The sequence below is a fragment of the Adelges cooleyi genome, unplaced genomic scaffold, assembly GCF_023614345.1.
Source record: "Adelges cooleyi isolate 19-005CV unplaced genomic scaffold, UGA_ACOO_1.1 ACOO_flye_CR_arks_rails_tigmint_CR_PRNA_30, whole genome shotgun sequence".
NCBI classification, from domain to species: Eukaryota; Metazoa; Arthropoda; class Insecta; order Hemiptera; family Adelgidae; genus Adelges; species Adelges cooleyi.
The window spans coordinates 19,020,302-19,041,143 of record NW_026095971.1 but is presented as its reverse complement, the minus strand read 5'-3'; the positions used below and the strand labels follow the sequence as shown (position 1 = coordinate 19,041,143).

Genomic DNA, 20,842 nt, shown 5'->3' with positions numbered 1-20,842 from the left:
GAAACAACAACAGAAGAATAAGAATAAGAAGGAGTTACCGTCCGCTATGCGGTGTCGATTTTTCTCATTAGATCTACTCTCGACGAGGCTTTTAACAGAGGCATTTAGTCAGAGCGTCAGTCGAGTAAACAAAACGCCATCTAAATGCTTGTACGCTAAACCCAAGTCGGGGTTTTAGTTTTCTTAAGAAAATACATTTTCAGCGCTCGCAATCGAATCGGTTTTCGAGACATGTCAAAGGTCGGGCAACACCCGCACCGCGTTTCAACACTGCTATTAACGTATAATAATAATTACAATTGCCGTGTATGTGTATATCGGTTAAGTCAAAATCGGGAACAATAAGAAAAAGGCTGATAGAGAAAACAACCGTACACGCGCTTTGTTATGCGTGCGCTTGTCAGTCGACGGATTTCCTTCGAAAAGATCAAAAGAGAAGTCTCCTCCGTTGTACACGTTAATGTTATTAATGCTAATCGAATGTGTGTGTGTGTGTGGTACGAGAAGAACATACTCAGACCTCGAGGCTGACGCGTTATTTTGCTAAGGTAATAATGTACAAGTACGAACATTATGTTATTATATTTTTACTATAAATCGGCGGCGGCCGCGAGCGGTATATGATTTTTGTTTGTTTTCTGTAACGCATTTAAAACGGCGGCGAGCATAATAATAATAATAATAATAATAATAATCGAGAAACGGGCAAAAGGCGAACGAAAGGAAGTCGGTGGTTCTGGATTTGACATCAAAGGCTGGACGTCCTCCTCCACGACGGCGGTGCAGTGCAACTCCACTCGGGGTACACAATCGTCGTCAACCCTTTATTCCCACCCCCCTCCCCCGTCTTCGGTTCTTCGAAAGACCGTCGCGCGTTTGCCCGCAGGAATATCAATCAACCTCCCCCCCCCCTTAGCCTTGTCCTAACTTTTACCCCCCTCCCCTCGCGCGTTGCCTACTTATCGTTCGGCCGCGCAGCCGTCAATCATATTTTACACTCGGCCACGTCTGCCGGCGACCGCACGAACAAAGCTGCCGGCGGATCTTAATTAATCTGGCGCGGACGTGGCGACGGCGGCACGTCTCTCCGGCCGGGTCTCTCGTCAAAAACGGCCGGGCTCGTTGTATGTCACTGGCAGCAGCAGCAGCTCTGGGCCGGTGGTGGTGGTGGTCAACCAACCCTGGGTGGTTGACTTTTGATGAATAGCCAGCCGCCGCCGCCGTCGGTAACTGTAAGTAAAACACTGCCGGCCCCGACCCTTAGGTGTATGCGCCCCTTTGCTGTTTTTATATACGCCCGGGGGCGAGAAAGAAGAAGAAAATTGTCATTACTATTTACGGGGGTGCAATAATTTTTGTCCGGGACAAACACACCCACGAGGCTCGGCAATGAGGTGTTTAAATGCAATGGTTGTTACGGCGAGGGGACGTTTGCACGGCACCACTATACGCACGGGCTCATGCATAACAAGTAGACACGGTTTGCTCGTTTGTCCGATCTTACCCCGGTCGTCGTTACATATAGATTGCATGTATAGTAATAGTAATAATAATAAAACTCGGCAAAACCGTCGTCGACTCGCCGAATTGTGGAAAAGTGGACTAAAGCCGTGCTAAGGTCTTACTATACACAGTGTCCCGTGGCCTTTGTATTATATATTATAACACCAATGTTGTTGTCGGAAGAAATCCTCACTCTCGGAGACGTCACGGACACACCACCAGAGGATATTTTAAAGGCGAGGGTGGTGGACGTGTGAAGGGTATGGCCTGTCGCTGTGGCGTTGTCATTTCGCGCAAAGGGTATGTATGCGGATCACGGCCGTTGCATATTCAATGAGCGTCTTCGCCGCCGCTGGGTCTCGATTTCCAAAAGAACAAACCCAATAACGTCTCGGCAGACGGTTTGTGACGTGTCGTGTGTCCGAAGAATACACACACACACGCCAGCTACAAACAATAGCTCTCCAAAGGCTGCTGCAATATATAATATGTACATGCACATACATATTGACACGACCTATACCGCCGCCGAGAGGTGACAAGCGGACGAGATTAGAGTGTATACGAGCTCGTTAAAATAAAACGACACTAGCTGAGAAACAACCAAAAAAAAAGGCCCGAGAAAATATATTGTTTTTATTTTGTCCGTCTTAGCACGCAGCAACTCGACTTGTGTGCGTGTGTGTGATACACGTCTAAGCACAACTGTTGGCGGCGGCGGGGGGGGGGGTCGTATCAGCCCTTAAGGTTTTTGGCGAAAAAGCCGAGGGCCCGTCACTGTTTGATGGGGTCCCATAAGTCTCGGGCCGGCCAACGAGAGAAGGGGAAGGCGGTTTGGCGCGAGAAGATATTATGACTGCGGACGTTGATTGAAGGCCGAGCATCGCGGTAAATAAACGCGGCCGACGTCCATCTGTAACGCTGATTGCATGCCGTACATCAACACCACCCCTCCCGCTTAAGTATCCCCGCGGCTTTTTGCCCCTTCCCCTCTTCCGGCCGTCTCGCCTCCGACTCAATCATATCGCCAAAGCTCTGCGTACTTGCGTGTGTATATGTATACGTTTTGTCGCCGCCCATATGAATCGCAGTGAACATACACAACGCGGTGTTACACACACCCCGTCGGCCGACATTATTATTCGTCATCGATCAACCCCGATGTGCGGTGGTTTATAGATTTTTACCGTGCCCCCTACCCGCTTCCCTCGGGCCTAAAGACCAAGGACCGTTTTGCCGTGTATATACTATACAAGGGGGGGAGAGGGGGGGCATGATATTCTTTTGTGTTTACGTCCGAGAAACGGACAGCTGTCCGTTTGCCCTTGCAGAGTGTGGTAGAGCGGAGACAGCCTCTAGTATGCGGAAAAGGGGAAAAAAAATAGCAAGAAGAAGATAGAAAGTAGAGAGAAGAAAGCCAGCCACATGACAAGACTGTCACTCATAGTGTGTGTGTCTGTGTGTTCGGCCAACGGGCAATCCTGGTTTTTCCAATTTTCCGGAGGACGACGTCCACAAGCAATTTCCTCAACAACGACGACGACGACGTTTTCTGCCGCCGGGTGATCTGTCGGTGACGTGAACAGGTCGTCGTTGCCGCCACGCTGAGGCTTCAACGTCACTTACAACTCCTATTACATATACGAGTGGGGATGTGGGAGAGGAGAGGGATGACGGTAAGAAACAGCAGCGGAGAAAATATAAAACAACCCTGTCAACTGCGTTGTGTAACTCCGCCAAGACGACCGGACACTCACACACACATATATATATATATATATATATATATATTATATTTACCGTACCAGATAAACAGCAGCACATATATATATATATATACAGATAGCTGTCAGTCACACCAAGTTAAAACCTTTTTTTCAAAACGGAAAACGTTGATATTCCTTCGCGTTTATTAGGTTTTATTTTTATTTTCTATAACACAGAAATCGGTTGAACTATATGTGTATTATTATTATCACAGTATCTATGAGAACGGATAGCTCACTCGGCGGAAAACAAAAGAAATGTTTCAAAATGTTTTTTAAAAATAGACTCCCTAATCAGTCGCGACGATATCAGTGCATGAACAATATTGTGCAGATATTTTAGACCAATATTGTTGTAAAAAAATTCCTTGTCAATCGAACGAGATTTAAATGGTAACTGACTTTATTATTACTGTGGCAGATTAGATATAATTTCTTTTTAACCTGATCTATGATGTTATTATGAAATGTTATGCTCGAATCTGTGGTGGTCACACTGATTTCATTTTCAGTCACGTGACGCCATGGACCTAAGTCACTGTATTTAAAAAAATTAAATAACCCCCATAAAATCACAGAATCGTATAATAATATGTTTGCTTTGACAAAGTGACTAAAATGGCCTTTTCCCAACACTAGGTGAGAGTGGCGGCACGTAGTGAGTGCATAAGCCACGTGGGAAGCACCCCTCCCTCTCTTTCTGGCGTCTCTGCCGTCTTCGGGTTTATCCTTAAACGATTAAGCCACACGCGAGACGGACAGATGGTTAGCGTGTGAGTGAGTGTGTGTGTCCGGGTTTTTCCTTAAAGTTTTTTTTATAATGTATATTATATTATATTTAAATATCGTACGTCGTCGGTTGTTGTTGGCATCGGTCGATGAGGTATGCAGCGATGGCAATTTATGATTTTCGGTTGCTTTATTACCGCTTCAGGCGGCAAACCTTGAACATAATACACTCAAGATGACAATATTATGTGCCAAAACCGAAAACGCGCCCAATAATAATCGGCGGCCGGTCGGCTCGTAAAAAAGTCATCACTCCGCCAGTAGTAAATAATAATTATTATTTTGCTAGAGCTCATCAATCATTACGTTTATATTCGCATACTATTATAATATTATATGTATACAATGTACTCGACCCGGTTTCTATGCCGCTGCTGGCATTGAGAATTGCGGCGATTACAGGGAGAGAGGGAGGGAGTATAATAATGTATACATTACATTGAATCACACTAGATTCACACAATATCGTATTATATTGATCTGTTTGTGCGAATAGAACTTTTTCAAATAGTAGCGTCCATGCAGATTCATTATTATGCTTTTGTCTTAATCTATCAGTGTCTCCGCGGTGTGCTAGATACAACCAGACGATGCCATCTCTAATTAAAGCAATACATTTGCTAAAAAATATAAATACACCAAAACCATCGTCCCGATAGACAAAAAAAAAACAACAATTCTTTATGAGCAATGAATGTTTCAGAATTGAGCCACGCTGAATTTTATTTGACACCACAATATTCTGGTAAAAAATGTGCTTGTTGATATCACTAGTCGTTGAGCTGCTGCACAGTATATTATCTAATCTACGACGTCATCACGATACGTTCCACGGGGGGGGGGGGATATATTTGTGAGCGAATGAAATAATCCCCTCCCCCCTTCATAAAAAACCTCCCGTAATTACCACTCGCTGTTGTGGCCGTCGAGGTGAGATAATAAACCAACCGTACAGCTGTACAGAGACTGATGTACGGTAATTTCGGTCCGTCTACCCCCCGGGGGCGGCGGCGGTTGATCGACAGCGTCCGTCGACCACCCTCTGTGTGCGAAAACAAGTGCACCGAGTTTTCCCGAAGCGTTTTTCATTTACTTTTATTTTTTTTTTTACTTTTCCCATCCCTCTCCTACCTAACGGAGAACGTGTTCGCGCAGCGGGGTCGTGGCCAAAGTGCACGCCGAGTAGTTTTTTTTTATTATAAAAAAAAATTAACGCAGGTATACCTATACCTCTACCTCTACCTATTTATATTTGTGTATGATAATATTTACACGAGAGCGGAGAGACAACGTTGTAAAATAAAGCGTTAACGAGATTTCGGGGGGTAGCTCATCATCATCATCATCATCATCATCAAGATGATCATGTCGCCGTGTTTGTTTTGTTGTGGTGGCGGCTGAGCCGGCGTTTAGGGGTTTCTTGACAAATTAGCCGACAACAGTCCGCTCCCGACCGCCGTTGTGTGTGTGTGTATAATACACTACCCCGAGGGTCGGGTTAAGCGGGCTGCCGAGGTTATAATAATATTGTTGTTATTATTATTTTGGTATACAGAAATCGAGAGGAGAGAAGGAGGTTGTTTGCGGGGTCCGAGGCACGCGACCGCTGTCTGCTGCTTGTGTTTATAATAATATTTTAACAATATGATAACATTGTGTACGCAGTGAACACACTTCTTTCGAGTAGTACCTACAGTATTAAGACAAAAACATTGTCGTCAATAGTTTGTACATTTAATATAAAACACTGTTGTCCTGTCCGATGATGTTGTTTGCTACATAATTATTAAAATGACGTTAGTCATACACTAATAAACATTAAAACTTAAAATTACTGCTTTTCAAAATACCTACATTAATTTATTGAAATAAAAATAAATGTTGCGATAATTTTATGTTTTAGGTTTTTTTTTAGTACAATCTCAAGCCCCACTCGAATAACGTTGTTATTATACCTAACCTATTGGTATAAAAAAAACTGACAAAACGGTATAATATATAACTTTTTTTATTAGAAACTGGATAATTTTTTTTCATCGCTTTTTTTTTTAATCGCCTGTTTACATTTGTTTGTTCAAAAATGTAATTTTATAAGTGAAGAAGTCTAAGTATAAATTATAAAAATTACTTTTCATAATATGTTTACTTCTTAGCATAAATAATTAAGTTTTTTTGTCGGCTAAAAAATGTATAATTTGACTCGAATCCTTTCTCACCAAACCCGTCCATATATAAATATATTATTAATTATTTCATAAAAATATCAGTTTTAACGTTAAGTACATTAAAAAGAAATGGTTTGTCTCCGAAAGCTCTAAGCATTACTGGTAGTACTTAATATTGCAATTTACAAAAACAAATCATACCGAAATATTTAGAAATTAAAGCGTATAAAACTATATAATACACATTACACTTACTTAAATATGTTACAACTATTATTATTTTTTCTATGCACATATTTCATAACCCATTTTTGTGGTTTCGTTTTGAAAACTTTTGCCGTGTACACGTCTATATTGTGATCCAACAACATTGGTCGGCGGTAAACAGCTATAGCCAGAGTTAATGTATGTGAGTGAGTGTGTGTGTGTGTCGACGACAGAGGAAAACATCTGCACGATGATAAATGTCGACAGCTATTGTATGTGTATGTGTGTATGTACGCTTCCATTTATAATAATGATAATGATAATTCGGCAAACATGTGTTAGGTATATATAATATTATTATACCTATAATCGCATCGCCGTTGATGATTATTAGTTTTCCAAATGTGTGAGTGTGACGACGGTGACGCGTTTTTAAATATAATATTTCAACCCGGTTAAACCTACCCTTTGCGGCCTTTTCAGTGTAAGGTAAATATTTTCAAATGTGCCCGGCGTTGTGCGACTACGGTTACTACTCGGCCAATGGTAATTATTATTGTACAACAGTTTTTAGAAAATCGGGGATCAGATATTTTGTTTTAAATAAAAAGCTTCTAATATAAACCCCAAAGCGTCGTCTCCTAATTTAGCATTAGTTTTAAATCTGTCAACATACAAGCACAGTCGACCGGCGGCGGACAGCATGGTTGACAAAAATTTTAAGTCCAGAAATGGAAGATAATATTATTATAGAGAAGATAGACGCGATGAAGGTAAATCGTGGGCCATTTCAAACGATATTAGATTAACCCAGTGTTCTGTAACAAAAAAGAAAAGGTCGGTAAAAGCTGTATCCGGTTTGAAATTGTTTGACCATCGTTAAAAAGTGTAGTAATTGGCCCGTGTTCATTTTTTGAGATATTATAGAAATTAATAGGTGTACCTACCTACTACAACCGTCGAAACTGTTTAGAAAAAAACGTTTAGAATTTTTATCCGTGTACATGTGAAATGGAATAAATGAAAAACTCAATCCCACGTGTATCCCAGTATGTGTATGTGTGTGTGCGCGTGTCAACTTCTTGATTTATAGAAGCGACCGCGATCGACGTCGGTTAATTAAAAAAAAGAGAGGCAGATGTCGTTTTTGTGTGTGTGTGTAATGTGTATATAATGGCGCGTTCCGGTGGCACTGCGGTGATACTATGTGTGTGTGTTTTTTATAACCATAATAAAAATACATTTCTTATTTATTTCTTCGGTAATTATAATAATACCTAACACAACGGCGGTCCACGCCAAGGATTCTCCGTCTCCAGAGTCTCTCCGGTGTTGAGGGAAAAGATAACCAAACGCAATTATCATAGATAAGATAACGGGTGGACGATTTAGTTATATATATGGTAATAATATCGTATGGTATGATAATTCTCAACACTGCAACAGACGCTTGTGGAGTGCTTTTTTTCTTTTTGTAAAATATTAGAGAGAAAATATTTTGTACCATCCTAAATCGCGTCGTGGTCGTGTCGCCATGTACAAATATGAAAAATATTCTATACAATATATAAATCTATCATATTGGCCGAGAATTAGGCACGGGAGTCAGGGGAAAAATGTAGAACGACAGTGTCGAGCTAGAGGCCATATGTACTACAGGAGGAGACCGAACATCGAACAACAACGGTAAAGATTTATTACATCTAACGATTTTTTTCGACCGCCATGTGCATCGGTTGGTCGTGTATCCATCCCCATATATATAACATAATATATTTTTATCCATATATATCTATGTATTATCACGCTTTATAATAATAATAATGTATAATGCTTAATGTGTATATACACGCGCCGCGATGGATTTTGCACGGATCTGGCCGCACCGACAAGGGGGAGGAAGTGGGGTTGACAGCTGATCTTTTATTGCCTCAGCTTTTGCCCGTCGAACGTCGTCGTCGGGGGATGGACAGGGTGGCGAGGTAGGGAGGGGGGCCGTTTATTTATATGATATTATATGGATGTAATTTTTTTTTTTTTTTTGTTCCGTTCCAAAAAGACATAAATCAGTCAGAGGATATTTTCGACGGCAACGGCGGCTGCCGATCAACGTGCGGGCACTATAGCGGCAGTCCGTCAACCCCCAAAAACGGCCATTAACATTATTAATTACACAAATAACGTTCACCCCACGTACACAGTATAGTGTACAATCTTTTGATGTCAACCCGACAGAAAGCACATAAATTACGGAATTTTTTTCTCCCCCGGCTCCCCCCCACCCCCCTGGTTATGTGTGTGTGTGTAATTCGTCAGTCTCCATCAACCACCGGTGCGAAAATGCGTTGTAGTAATAATGCCCCTCGTGCCCGACCAACCCCCTCACCACCTACCCTCGATACATTAGAATTCATCCACGAAGAAAGGTTTATCAACTGTTGTCTTTGGTAGAATCTTATTATAAAAACACACATATTGTTGTGCCCCTTACCAATACCGGCTACAATATATGAATATATATATATTATTATAATTAAGTGTGAATTGAATTAAACACGTGCGGTCAATGACTGAGCGCAGAGACACCGACGCGCACAACTAGAGCAGAGTTGAACTCACAAAACGCGATTTGATCGGTTCCCAAGTTTTTCGAGACATACACGTTACACACACTTTTTGATCTGTCTGTAAGTCGGTAAATTTATATACAGAGTAAACCGTCGCAGCATATCGTGGCGATAAATCAAACGGTACCGCGCTATTCTGGCGAATAATAATAATGAAAAAAAAAAAAAATAATATCTATATTTATGTATATTTCGCGGATGCCGCCGTCGCCGAGGTCGACCCGAAATAGAAACCGACGTTGCGAAATTCAATCAAAAACTCCAATACGTTAAATCTTAAAACAACACAGTTGCTGGCCGCGACGATCCGGACCCGCAGGCTTTTCATATTTTTAATATTAGGTAGGTATATGTAAAAATAACAAGACGAATCTCTGATGATGATGATAATAATAATAATATTGATATTTTTAAAAATAAACTATCTAATTGGCCGTTTTTATGACATTTTATCTCGTTGAACCCGTGGTGGTCACACAGATTTCGTTTTCAGTCTTGGGGTTTTCCATAGATAATAAAAGTATTGATTGTTTTTAATATCTACGGTTTTTTTTTACTGTACGACGCGCGTTCAATAATTAACGTCCAACGGTTGTTGTATAATAATTGAATTACACCGGTCGACCAGCGTGTGTGTGGTCACACATTTGACATGATTTTCTCGAAGAAAACGCTCAACGAGCAAAAAAAAACCTACATCCGGTAATTTCATTATGTCCGGCATATAGGAATTGCGCCACAGGAAACACATATCATTATGTCGCTCTTGTTATTTTAACGCCAACCGGGCTGTTTCTTCTTGTATTCTACGCGGACGCTTATGGAATATTTGACGAGCCGTCTTGTGTTGACTTTAGCGCATCTCCTCCGAAGACAGCGCTTGTGTAGATATGATATTTTATACCAGTCGGCTAAGGTAGCAGTAGCAGCTCTGGACGGGTTTTTTCACTGTCAATGTACACACACAATACCTGTACACCTATACGTGCACAACGATAGCCGATTGGCCGGAATCGGTCCGTCCATTGGGGCGTGGTCGTGAAAGGATACATTATAACACTACTATGTGTGTGTGTGTGTGTACCTAACCGGCCTATATTATATGTATATATGTATATATAATACACGTTCACTTTGCCTGGACAATGTGTGTTGTACTTGCTGTGCGGCGTTTGCATAGGTAATGAGGTGCGCATAGCAGAGGTTTATATTATTATTATATTCACAAACCGTGCACTTATTGTTTTTGTTCTCGAGATGCAGATTTAATCGATTTATCGCCACCGCGTCCGATCTTTGCTGCCATTTTTTTTCTTACATACCTATATAGCTGCTATTATCTATTTGTATTGTCAGATGGCCGTGATCCGTTTTCGCGGTCAGCCTTTGACTTGAAACGGCCAAAAGTAATATTATGTCCTAATGACGGACCGTCGTCGTTGTATATAAGGTAGGTAATATATTATAATATAACCGACCACGTCGACCGGAGATAAATTATTTTGCGCGTCCCGGTTTCTTTTTTTAAATGTATAATATCACGTGTTATTACCACCACCACCACCACCACCACCGTGTGTTCGGTGTCTGATTGACAAAGAGCCGACCGAATTCCACAAGCTTGTTGGTGCGCGTCAATAGTGGCAAAAAAAAATCCCTATATAATAATAATATATACCTTATTCCGTTCTTTTGTCAACCAGTTCCTTGGTCCCGGGTCCTCCACGCCCCCGCTTCCATAAATCATCGACACCTCTCGATACACGTTGGCAGACAATGGCCGGGCAGATCGTGGAATTGCACAATATGCGCGCCCCTGTTGATCCGAACGCACCCATCATCATTTATTATCTTTAAGCTATATTATATACGCCGTGTTTCAATCGTCCGTCGAATAATGTAACATATTTATATATATATATATCACACACACACACACATAATGATTTACGGGTGTAGATCACGGACGTTATTAATCAATCGGCCACCGGTCGGCCATAAATATAATAGTATGTAAGATTTGCGACGCGCCTCCTAGACCCTGTCCTGTCATACCTTTATCCGCCGGTCAGCGTCGTCGTCGTTAGTTACACACACACACTATAATAATATCAGACCAACCGTGTTGTAATTTCAAAAAAAAAATCAAGAAAATTCACAGCTTAAAAATGACAAAGGTTAAAAAACCAGAGCTAGCGCACCGATTCAGTACATGACTCATGACGTCATGGTTTTTGTTTACATGCATATATATAGTCTCTGGTATAGGACTATTATACTTTATACCCGCTAATTGACTCACAGTGTGTTCTCGTGCGCTACTGTCTTAAATATACCACCTCTGTGGACTGTGTGTGTGTGTGTGTTTGTGTTACAGCCCTCTTATAATATTGTTATAGCGCGATTATTAGCGGAATTAATTTGCCCCGCCGTTGACGGATTGTCGACGACGGTAAAGGGTCGGCTGTGCTGTGATGGGTTGGCCGACAAACGTGTGTATTAAACACAAGCGGTTGTGTGAGTATGGGCGAGGGGCTATGCCGTAAGGGGGGAGCCGGGTGACTCGGGCAAAGGGGAAACGGCGTTATGCAGGCACCGCCGGCGGTAACTTAATGTTTAATGACATCACGTTAATTGGTGTGCGGTTACCACCCAAACGTTGACAATTAATTTACCAGTCTGTTTGTTTGCTTTGGGCCGTGTGACGGCGTGTCGCCCAATTTAAACCTCCAAACAACATCATATTGTAACTGTTTTTATGTACATCACAGACATAGCATCGCATTCTCCTTGGCAACTATCTTGATGGACAGAGAGAGAGAGAAAGACCAACACAACCAACGAACTAGGTCTGATAATTTTACAAATAAAACCACAGATATGTTTTATTGCCAAGTGTACACGCCGCCAATAGGGATAATTGAAGTTACCCTGTCATCTCTGTGGGAATTAGAACCTTATCAGGTGCTTATAACTGTTATCACTGCTTAGAACAATTAAAAGCTAAGCTGATCTAGCAATCTAGTTTATCATACGTAAATATATCTGTGAATAAAACGGACAAGCTAATATCCTCCGATAGCTGCTAAGTCGGTGTTACTTAGCGCGGTGTAACGTTGGCGCTAGACGGTAGAAGGAAAACAATTAAAAGAAGCTTGTGACCATCACGACCCCAAAGCATTATCGGCAATTACCGTACACTATTATCGTATGGCCGTGTACTTGGCAACACAATAGACGATAAATCAGACCAATTAAACACATATGAGCGCAATGTTCTTTTGTACATTTGTTATTTTCAACATTCCTCACACACACACACAAACTATTGCTGTGTAGGTACACGTTACACTATGTGCCACGTTGGTAATTGCAGCTGATGTTCAAAACACACTCAAAACTTTGTAAAAACTTCACACAAGCAACGGGTCGTGCCGGCGGGGAAGCAGCCGTCGGTGGTGGTGGTGGTGGTGGTGGTGGTTGTTTTTAAGTTTTCATAAATGTAAACCCATTTGCTGCTGTGCTCTTTGGCGTTTTTATTATCGGCCGACCGATCTGCGAGGCGTTAAGACAATAGGCTTTGGGTCGTGACGACTTCGGAGACAGGTTCGAGAGACGCACCCCCCCCCCCTCGCTTCTTTTGGCCGGCTCTCCACGGTTTTTTTTTATTTTTATTGTTTTTACAACGTGCGCGCCCACGCTATCTACGGCCCGGGATCTTGAGGGTTTGTCGGTCCGGAAAATTCGCGACCCCCATTGTCTGTCGTCTCCACGCTGTGGTGCTCTTAAGACAAGGGCCTTACTAAATATACTCTTGTACTCGCACACACACACACACACAAATAATATTATAATATAATGAATTCCACCACCGGATCTCTTCTTCAAACGTTTTGTTCTCTCCTTCTTCTTCGTCTTTTTGGCATTGACGACGACGTTTTATTTTTGTATTTTTAAAACGCTCGTTTTGATAAAAAAGACTTACGCGCGTCTGGTGAGATAACATAACAAACTCGGTCGTCGACGTCTTCGTCCCCCTTCTCCTCCCTTCCTTTTCGCGTCTTTTTAGTCCCTTTTTTGTTTCGTCCGAACGACAATATAGAGACTCGTTCGCAGCGCAGTAACTAGCAGTTAAAAACCGTATATATATATATATATATATATAAATGTGTGTGTTGTACATTCACACCAGTGTACAATGTATATTGGCGTTAGTTTAGTTGGTATAGCTTCGTCCGTGGATACAAAATAAATGTGTTTAAGGAGGAAGAGAGGTTCTTATCTATCTCTCTCTCTCTCTCTGTGTTGGTTGCTCTGACACACTCGTTCGCTCTTAAAATCATTGACAGCCCCGGCAAATAATAAGTACAAACGACCCGTCGTTCGGTGGCAATTTGACGACGCATAGTTAATCTAAACGTCACGACTTGACGGCGTAACCCATTATTTCAAATTAGACCGATCTTAACACGGCCATGGGCTACGCTGACACGGGCCCCCCCTCCCCTCCCCTCGACTATTTTGTACACGTCCGTGTGTGCTTTTACCGTGTAAACTTCTAAGTTATAGTATGTGTTGGCTGCTGCAAGATTTACACGTGTAGTAGTACAGTAATTATTATTATTATGCACCTATACTAATGTTTGTTGTCGGTTTTGTGTTATCGCAGGGGAAGGAGGTGAAGGCGAAGAACCGCCCGCGGGTTACCAAGAGGACGACGGCGGTTGTCCGGAAGACGACGAGGACGAGGAAGAAGAAGAAGAAGAAGGCGTATCCGGCGGCTCTTCCGGTTCGCCGCCCAGATCTCCAATCCCGTCCAGCACGGACGCGGACCAAGACGCGGCCAACTTACCCTTAAGGTGAGTGTTCCTTAATAAAATCATCTAGTATACTTTAGTAGAGTATAATATAGCGTGTCCTAGAATGTGTGGTTATTCATTTATTATGTTTAATGTCTACATGTAATAGATAATAATATAGTTTGATTTTGCATACAGCTATAAATTAATTTTAATGAAGTCAAAATAGTAGGGTCGCCAACTTTATGTTAAAGATAGTGAAAATGCTAACACAGTAAAAATCAAGCTCAATATAAGTAACATAACAAAGAAGAATAGTACAACTAAATTGAACAGTTCAACTATATTAATAACTTAATGGTTTGTCGAAACCTTCATAGTGTGTTATGTTAATTATATTATCTATTTATATATATATTTTTTTTAAATTAAATTATCGTTTCATTAACGTTCACTAATGGCGGCGTCCTATATTTTATTATTGTAATTTTTAATTTCGGTCGAAGATAATATAGTATTATTAACATACCTACACAATTATATAACGTTAAGATTTATGTTGCCAACGCGTTCTATATTTTACACGATTTGTGTAAGCTGTTTGAGACCTTGACATTTATATACCGTTGCCGGCAAGAGACGGTTTGCGTCTGTCGTCGATCAATCCGGTTTAGAGCGTGTGTTATCTATCTGTCCTATCCGTTCAGGGTAACCACAGTATTAGTGGTAATTAAAAAATATTAAACGTCGGCAGTACAAAATTAAAAAAAATATTATTTCTCGGTAGTGACGAAAACCAAAAATCGAATAGAAAAAATTACGCAGCATAGAAACAACAATTATTAATGTCTTTCCCAATTATTGAAAATATCTGTTTTGTATCTATCATTTCTCAGTTGTATTGTTACAACATATTGTGTAGGTCTAATTTCTACTTCACACAGACAGGCAAGACAGTGTCGTCGCCTAGCGGTAATGTGGTGTTCACTACTGGAGATGAGGTCGGTTTTGCCACAGCTACTGTCGTTCATTTGAATTTTCATTTAGTCTCTCTCCCCCCCCCGGGTCGGGCGGGCAACTCTTCGACTGATTTACGATAATGGCCCCCGGGTACCGCCCCTCTCCGTCCCGTGTATATGTATAGGAGGATAATTTCTTCTTCTTATTTTTTTTCCCCGTTTGTTTCGCCTACGCCGAGCCAAAGGAAGTTAGTGGCGCTGCTGCTGCTGCGAGGGAGAGATGCCGAAAAAACCGTTATGACCTCCTCCCCGCTGGGAACGTCAACTTTGTGCACTACTTGGATTCGATAATTTTTAAAATATTATATATCTCTCCTCGGGCGCTTTGCTGCTGCTGCCGCCTCTCGAGTCGTTTCCCCCTTTTTGCCTGCCAAGGTGGCGGCGGTGGCGGGGGGTTCTGAAAAAGACACACACCTTGTCAACTCGCATTCGTGACGGCATTATATTACAATTATTATTATTATTATTATTCCAACGAAGAAACGCTGCTGCGCGCCATAAATTGGTTTTAATGTGGCCGGAGTTTGTTGTTTTTGCGCGCAAAAGTCTTGCCAATATGAAATATCGTTCATTAATCTGTCTTGTTAGCCGGAAATTATTGCGCCGACGGAGAGGATCCAGTTCCGGAGACTTGAGAAAATCATCCCGACCACCCCCCCCCCTGATCTTCTCCCGGAGTTGCCCGAAAAAACAGCAGGACTCGCTCTCCCTTATTAATATATATATATTATACATCTGCTGCTGTGTCTACGTATATAGGCACCGGGCCAACAAAAATGGCCGACGCTCTCTTGTGTGTGAGTGCTGCTGCTAATCATTTGCCGATCGAAACCGTGTCGCCAACTCCACGTCGGGTTATGCTAATTGTTTCCATTAATTAAACCGAAAAAAAATCCTATATATATATATAAATGTAACGTGCGGCTGTGACGACGGCGGTCGACACTATAAAAAAAAAAAAAACGGTGTAGTTGGCAGATGGCACGCAGTGTTTGTGTAACAAAAAAATTTTTAAATAAACACAAACTGTGTAATTAATTAATGAAGAGAATATACAAAAAAAAAATTACCGTCCACGATACGATATTATTATTATTTTTTTATGATAATCGCCTCTGTATTAAATCAAGGACTCGACGAATCCATTAACGGTCGATCAAACGACAAAAGTCTGGCGAAAAAAAATATTGGCAAAAAACAAAACCGGTACCTACAGGGGCATGTTGGAGGAACACGGGGGAGGTCACAGGTCTAGAAATACGACTACCGGCGAAAGCGTTGAAAGGACAATAATGTGTTAGAAAATATGTATTTTTAGTATTAGGGATGTCCACCCTCCGGCCGGGGTTGATTGTCTATAATGGTTTGTTGCCATTTATTACCCATGTATATTTAATTAACAATATAATATAATGAAAATATAGCAATTGAATATGGTCAAAGTGTAATCCCCCCTCCCTTTTTTGGGGGGTTTCCTTAATAAAAATAAAAAAATTGACCGATTTTTTGAAAAAATTGTATATACTTAAGCATTTTGGTTTTTTTTTTTTGCTTACAGAGAAACGAACAGTCCATCAAAAATGAGCAGGGGATCTCCCAGGAGCGAATCGAGTCTGCCGCCGTACGAAGTGCCCCTGTTGGCCACTGTATCGCCGGGCCGTTCGCCACCCGGTTTCGCCGCCGCCGACGCGCTGGATTTCAGCACCAAGAGGCCCGCCAGTCCGGTGTCTCCGCCGTCGTCGGCCATGAACCTCAGTGGCGACGCTGGCGGTAACGACGACACGCCCATCGACCTGACCACCAGAAATAAAAAAATGCGTCTCGACTCGTCGACGTCCAACAACGACATTTACGCCAGGATGAGCCGTCCATGGGCGCAGTACACGACGCCGGTCGCGCGGCCCATGTCCAGGGCCGACATGATGACGCCGCCCAACGAATCTCCGGCCGTGCACATGTGGAACGGCGGCAAACACGGCACCAAACTGTCTTACGGCGGCGCGTTCCCGTCGGCGGCCACCAGCGACGCGACCAAGGCGCTGGAGAAGATGTGCGAGCTGAGCAAGCTCCAGGACGAGCCCGCGCGGACCGTGTTGGCGCCCAGCTCGGGTCGGCACAGCGCGTGGCAGTCGCACTGGCTCAACAAGGGCGCGGACCAGACCAAAGACGTGCTTAAGTGCGTGTGGTGTAAGATGAGCTTTCCCACGTTGCAAGCCATGTCGGCGCACATGGCCGAGACAAAACACGGGACCGCCGCCGCCGCTGCGTCGCAAGGCCTGCAACCGCCACCCCCGCCGCCGCCGGTGCCCGTGTCCTCGTCTTCGTCGTCCTCGCACAAAAACGATCTCAACATGCTGATGAAGGAGACCATGCCGTTGCCGAGGAAACTCGTCCGCGGCCAAGACGTTTGGCTGGGCAAGGGCGCCGAACAAACCAGACAGATACTCAAGTGCATGTGGTGCGGCCAGAGTTTTAGGTCGTTGCAAGAAATGACCACACACATGCAACAGACTCAACATTATACGAACATCATCTCGCAGGAGCAGATCATATCGTGGAAGTCTGCCGATGAGAACAAGTCGTCTTCGGGCGGCGGGAACACTTCGGCCGCGGCGGCCGCCGCCAGTTCGTCGCTGACCGGTTCGGCCGGTTCGTCGGCCAATCACGTGAGCGCCGTGTTGACCTGTAAAGTGTGCGACCAGGCGTTCAATTCGCTCAAGGAGCTCAGCGTGCACATGGTGAAGAACTCGCATTACAAAGAGCACATGATGCGGTCGATCACGGAGGGCAGCAACAGGCGCCGGCAGACCCGGGAGAAACGCAAGAAGTCGTTGCCGGTGCGCAAACTATTGGAACTCGAACGGGCCCAACACGAAGTCAAGAACGGAGACGGCGGCGGCGGTTATGCGACCACCGGCGGATTCAAATCGGCGGCCACCGACAGCAATCACAGGTTGGGCCGTATCATATGCGAGAAGTGCGGCGAAAAGGTGGACGTGGCCGGGTTCATGGAACACTTGCGGGTGTGCGTCACTATGACGCCGGACCAAAAAAATCTACTCAAGACGGCGTTGATGTCGCAAAACGCCGCGCTGTCCCCGGAACTGTTGTCCAGGGGCGGCGGCGAAAAGAGACCAAAGAAAGAGGACAGATCTCATGGGTCCGGTCCGATAGCCGACTTGTCCACCAAATCGGGCGGCGGCACGTCTTCGCCGTCCGTTCTGAACGCCATCGAGAAACTCATCGAGAAGAGCTTCGACTCGCGACTGCGTTACGGCACGTCGGCCTCCGGCACGTCCATTGGCGAAAGCATACTGAAACGATTGGGCATCGACGAGAGCGTGGACGCCACCAAACCGATAATGGACGCGCAAGCCATGAACCTGTTGAGAAGCTACCAGTCGATGGGCGGCGGCCGTCACGAACGCAGCGGCAGCGAGTCCAGTTCCATGTCGCCCGAGTTGGCTGCCATGCGCAGCGATTCGACCACGCCGGACAGGAAATCATCGTACGACCCGTCGTCCGACTACCAGCGCATGCGATCCGTCACGCCCAAATCGGCGGCCGACCGGCACTCGCCGTCCGCCAAGTCGACGGCGGCCAAGAGCGACACGGCCGCCGACGTGAAGAGCGAGGCTGCCGACGACGAGTTCGAGGTGAAAAAAGAGTACGTGGACGACGACGACGACGTCGTCAAGAGCCCGTCGGACGCCAGAGTCAGCCGGGAGTCGGCCGAAGCGGCAGGCGAAGATGTGAATGGCGGAGGATCGAGTAGGGGGCCTACCCCCACCGGAATCAAAAGTCCGGCCAGCCCCGCTGGCAGCGACAAGTCGGACAGGCCCAAACAATCGGGAAGCTCGTCCAGCCTGGGCGCGCTATCGTCGATGTTCGAAAGCTTGACTAACGGCCCTTCGGCGGCAGCCAACGGCGGTGGTTCCGGCGAGGGCGGCGGTGGCGGCAAAACCAGCAGTCATCCGTTGGCCGCGCTCCAGAAACTGTGCGACAAGACGGAAAATCACCATCAACACCATCACCGGCCCAGCAGCCGATCGTCTTCCAACGCTTCGGCCACTAACGGTGGCGGACCAGGGCAGTCGATGTCACCACCGGCGTCTGGCGCCGGCGGAACTGCACCCGGGGCCATCCTCGCGTTTAGCTGGGCGTGCAACGACGCCGTCATGACCGCCGACTCGATAATGAAGTGCGCGTTCTGCGACACTCCGTTTATCTCAAAAGGCGCGTACAGGCACCATTTGTCCAAAGTACACTTCGTCAAAGAAGGCATCACGCCCGAACCGATCATGTTGAAACAACCGCACGCCGGTAACGGTTCGTCGTCCGGTGGACAACAACAGTCCGGTGGCGGCGGGTCGTCATCGTCGGCGCCGTCGCCGTCGTCGTCCGCGCACAAATCGCCCAACCACCATCACCACCACAACAACAACAACCATCACAACAACAACAACAACATCAACAACAACGGTTCGCCGGCGTCGTCGTCCGGACTGGCATCGTCCGGCGCCAAAAGCCCGGACAAGGCGGCCCTCAACAACAGTTACGACGAGAGTCCTCATTCCAAATTCCTCAAATACACCGAACTGGCCAAACAGCTGTCGAGTAAATACGTCTAGTCATCGTTTCTCAATAATATTATATTATATTATTATTATTATTATTATTTTAATTAATTATTATTATATTTACTAATTATATATCCCCCCAACCTAATTTTTGTCGTACCTTATCTATATCTATATCTCACACAATTGCCGCCCAGCTTTAACCGAACCGGACACAAAGGTTTCTTTAACTTCGGACCCTCAGACAAGAATATATATATATACTATTATTTAAAGAAATACAATTTTATTATAAGATCCGATGGAGCCCGGAGTGACTTTTAAACAAAAATTTAAAAAACATTTATCGTCTAAAACTATAGAGTATACATATATATATATATATCTATATACACAATATATAATATGTTAAATGAACCTACACATTATACGAAGAGGAAACCGCGCGAATTTTCGGTTAATATTCTACAATCACACATACGCATGTATACGCAATTAGTGTTACGAAATTAATCGTTCAATTATATTTAAATAATTTAAATAACCAATAATAATAATAACGACAAACGTATACAAATTGTTCAATACAACATAATATAATTAATGCGCTAGTGATGAAAAATACAATATGATTATTATAAACATTTTTTAAAATAATATGTACGATTGTTTTTTTTTTACACAAAATTTTTTATTATTGTTGTTGTTCGTACATTAATTTCTGCTCATCTATAAAAATAATATTCGAGATATTATAATATTATCTATATATATACATTTACATAAAATATTACGTTCTGTATACCTTATAAACTATTATTATACTAGTTTTTTAAACGGATGTTGAAGAAAATATGTTGTAAAAAAAAAAATTCGGGTGTTAACCTTAATTTTTTTTTTTTTTAATTAAAAAGGCTGTTTACGTCAACTTATGTATAACGATTAACGCTTAAGATTTATTATATATAATATAGTAGAGTTAATTATTTTTAATCGACAACGATAGTTTTTAAAGATAATATTTTAAACAATAATAATGCGCATCATCATTATTTTTATTCCCTCCCTCCCTCTTTTAGATAATGTATACTTATATATATTAATTAATTATTATATAATATAAATATGTATGTATTTTTTGTTATTCGTCTTGCGACATAAAAAAACCATTCCAATTTTTAAGCTATTCGATAATATATTTAAGAAAAATAAAAAAACACTATTTGTTCTTTGAAAAAAAAAAAATATATTCAGTACGTCGTGTTCCTATGGATGTGTAAAATTTGATTATATATAATATTAGAAATAATAATAATACAAATATTATTATTATTATTTGAAGATGTAAAACGGATTGGTTTTTTCATTTTTCGTATTCGACGTATAT

The 20,842-nt window shown here is 43.1% G+C and overlaps 1 protein-coding gene across 4 annotated transcripts in view; it reads left to right on the top strand.

The window, feature by feature from the left end:
* Positions 1-20,242, top strand: part of LOC126838129 (protein tiptop-like) — a 54,981-nt gene extending 34,739 nt beyond the window's left edge. For 3 of the 4 annotated variants that reach the window (XM_050572279.1, XM_050572280.1, XM_050572281.1), the window contains 2 exons: positions 13,727-13,916; positions 16,434-20,242. In XM_050572279.1, the coding sequence (XP_050428236.1) occupies positions 16,456-19,506 (3,051 nt within the window). In that variant the 5' untranslated portion in view covers positions 13,727-13,916; positions 16,434-16,455 and the 3' untranslated portion in view covers positions 19,507-20,242. The remainder of the gene's footprint in view (positions 1-13,726; positions 13,917-16,433) is intronic. The other variant, XM_050572278.1, reaches the window with a different exon arrangement.
* Positions 20,243-20,842: the final 600 nt, after the last annotated feature.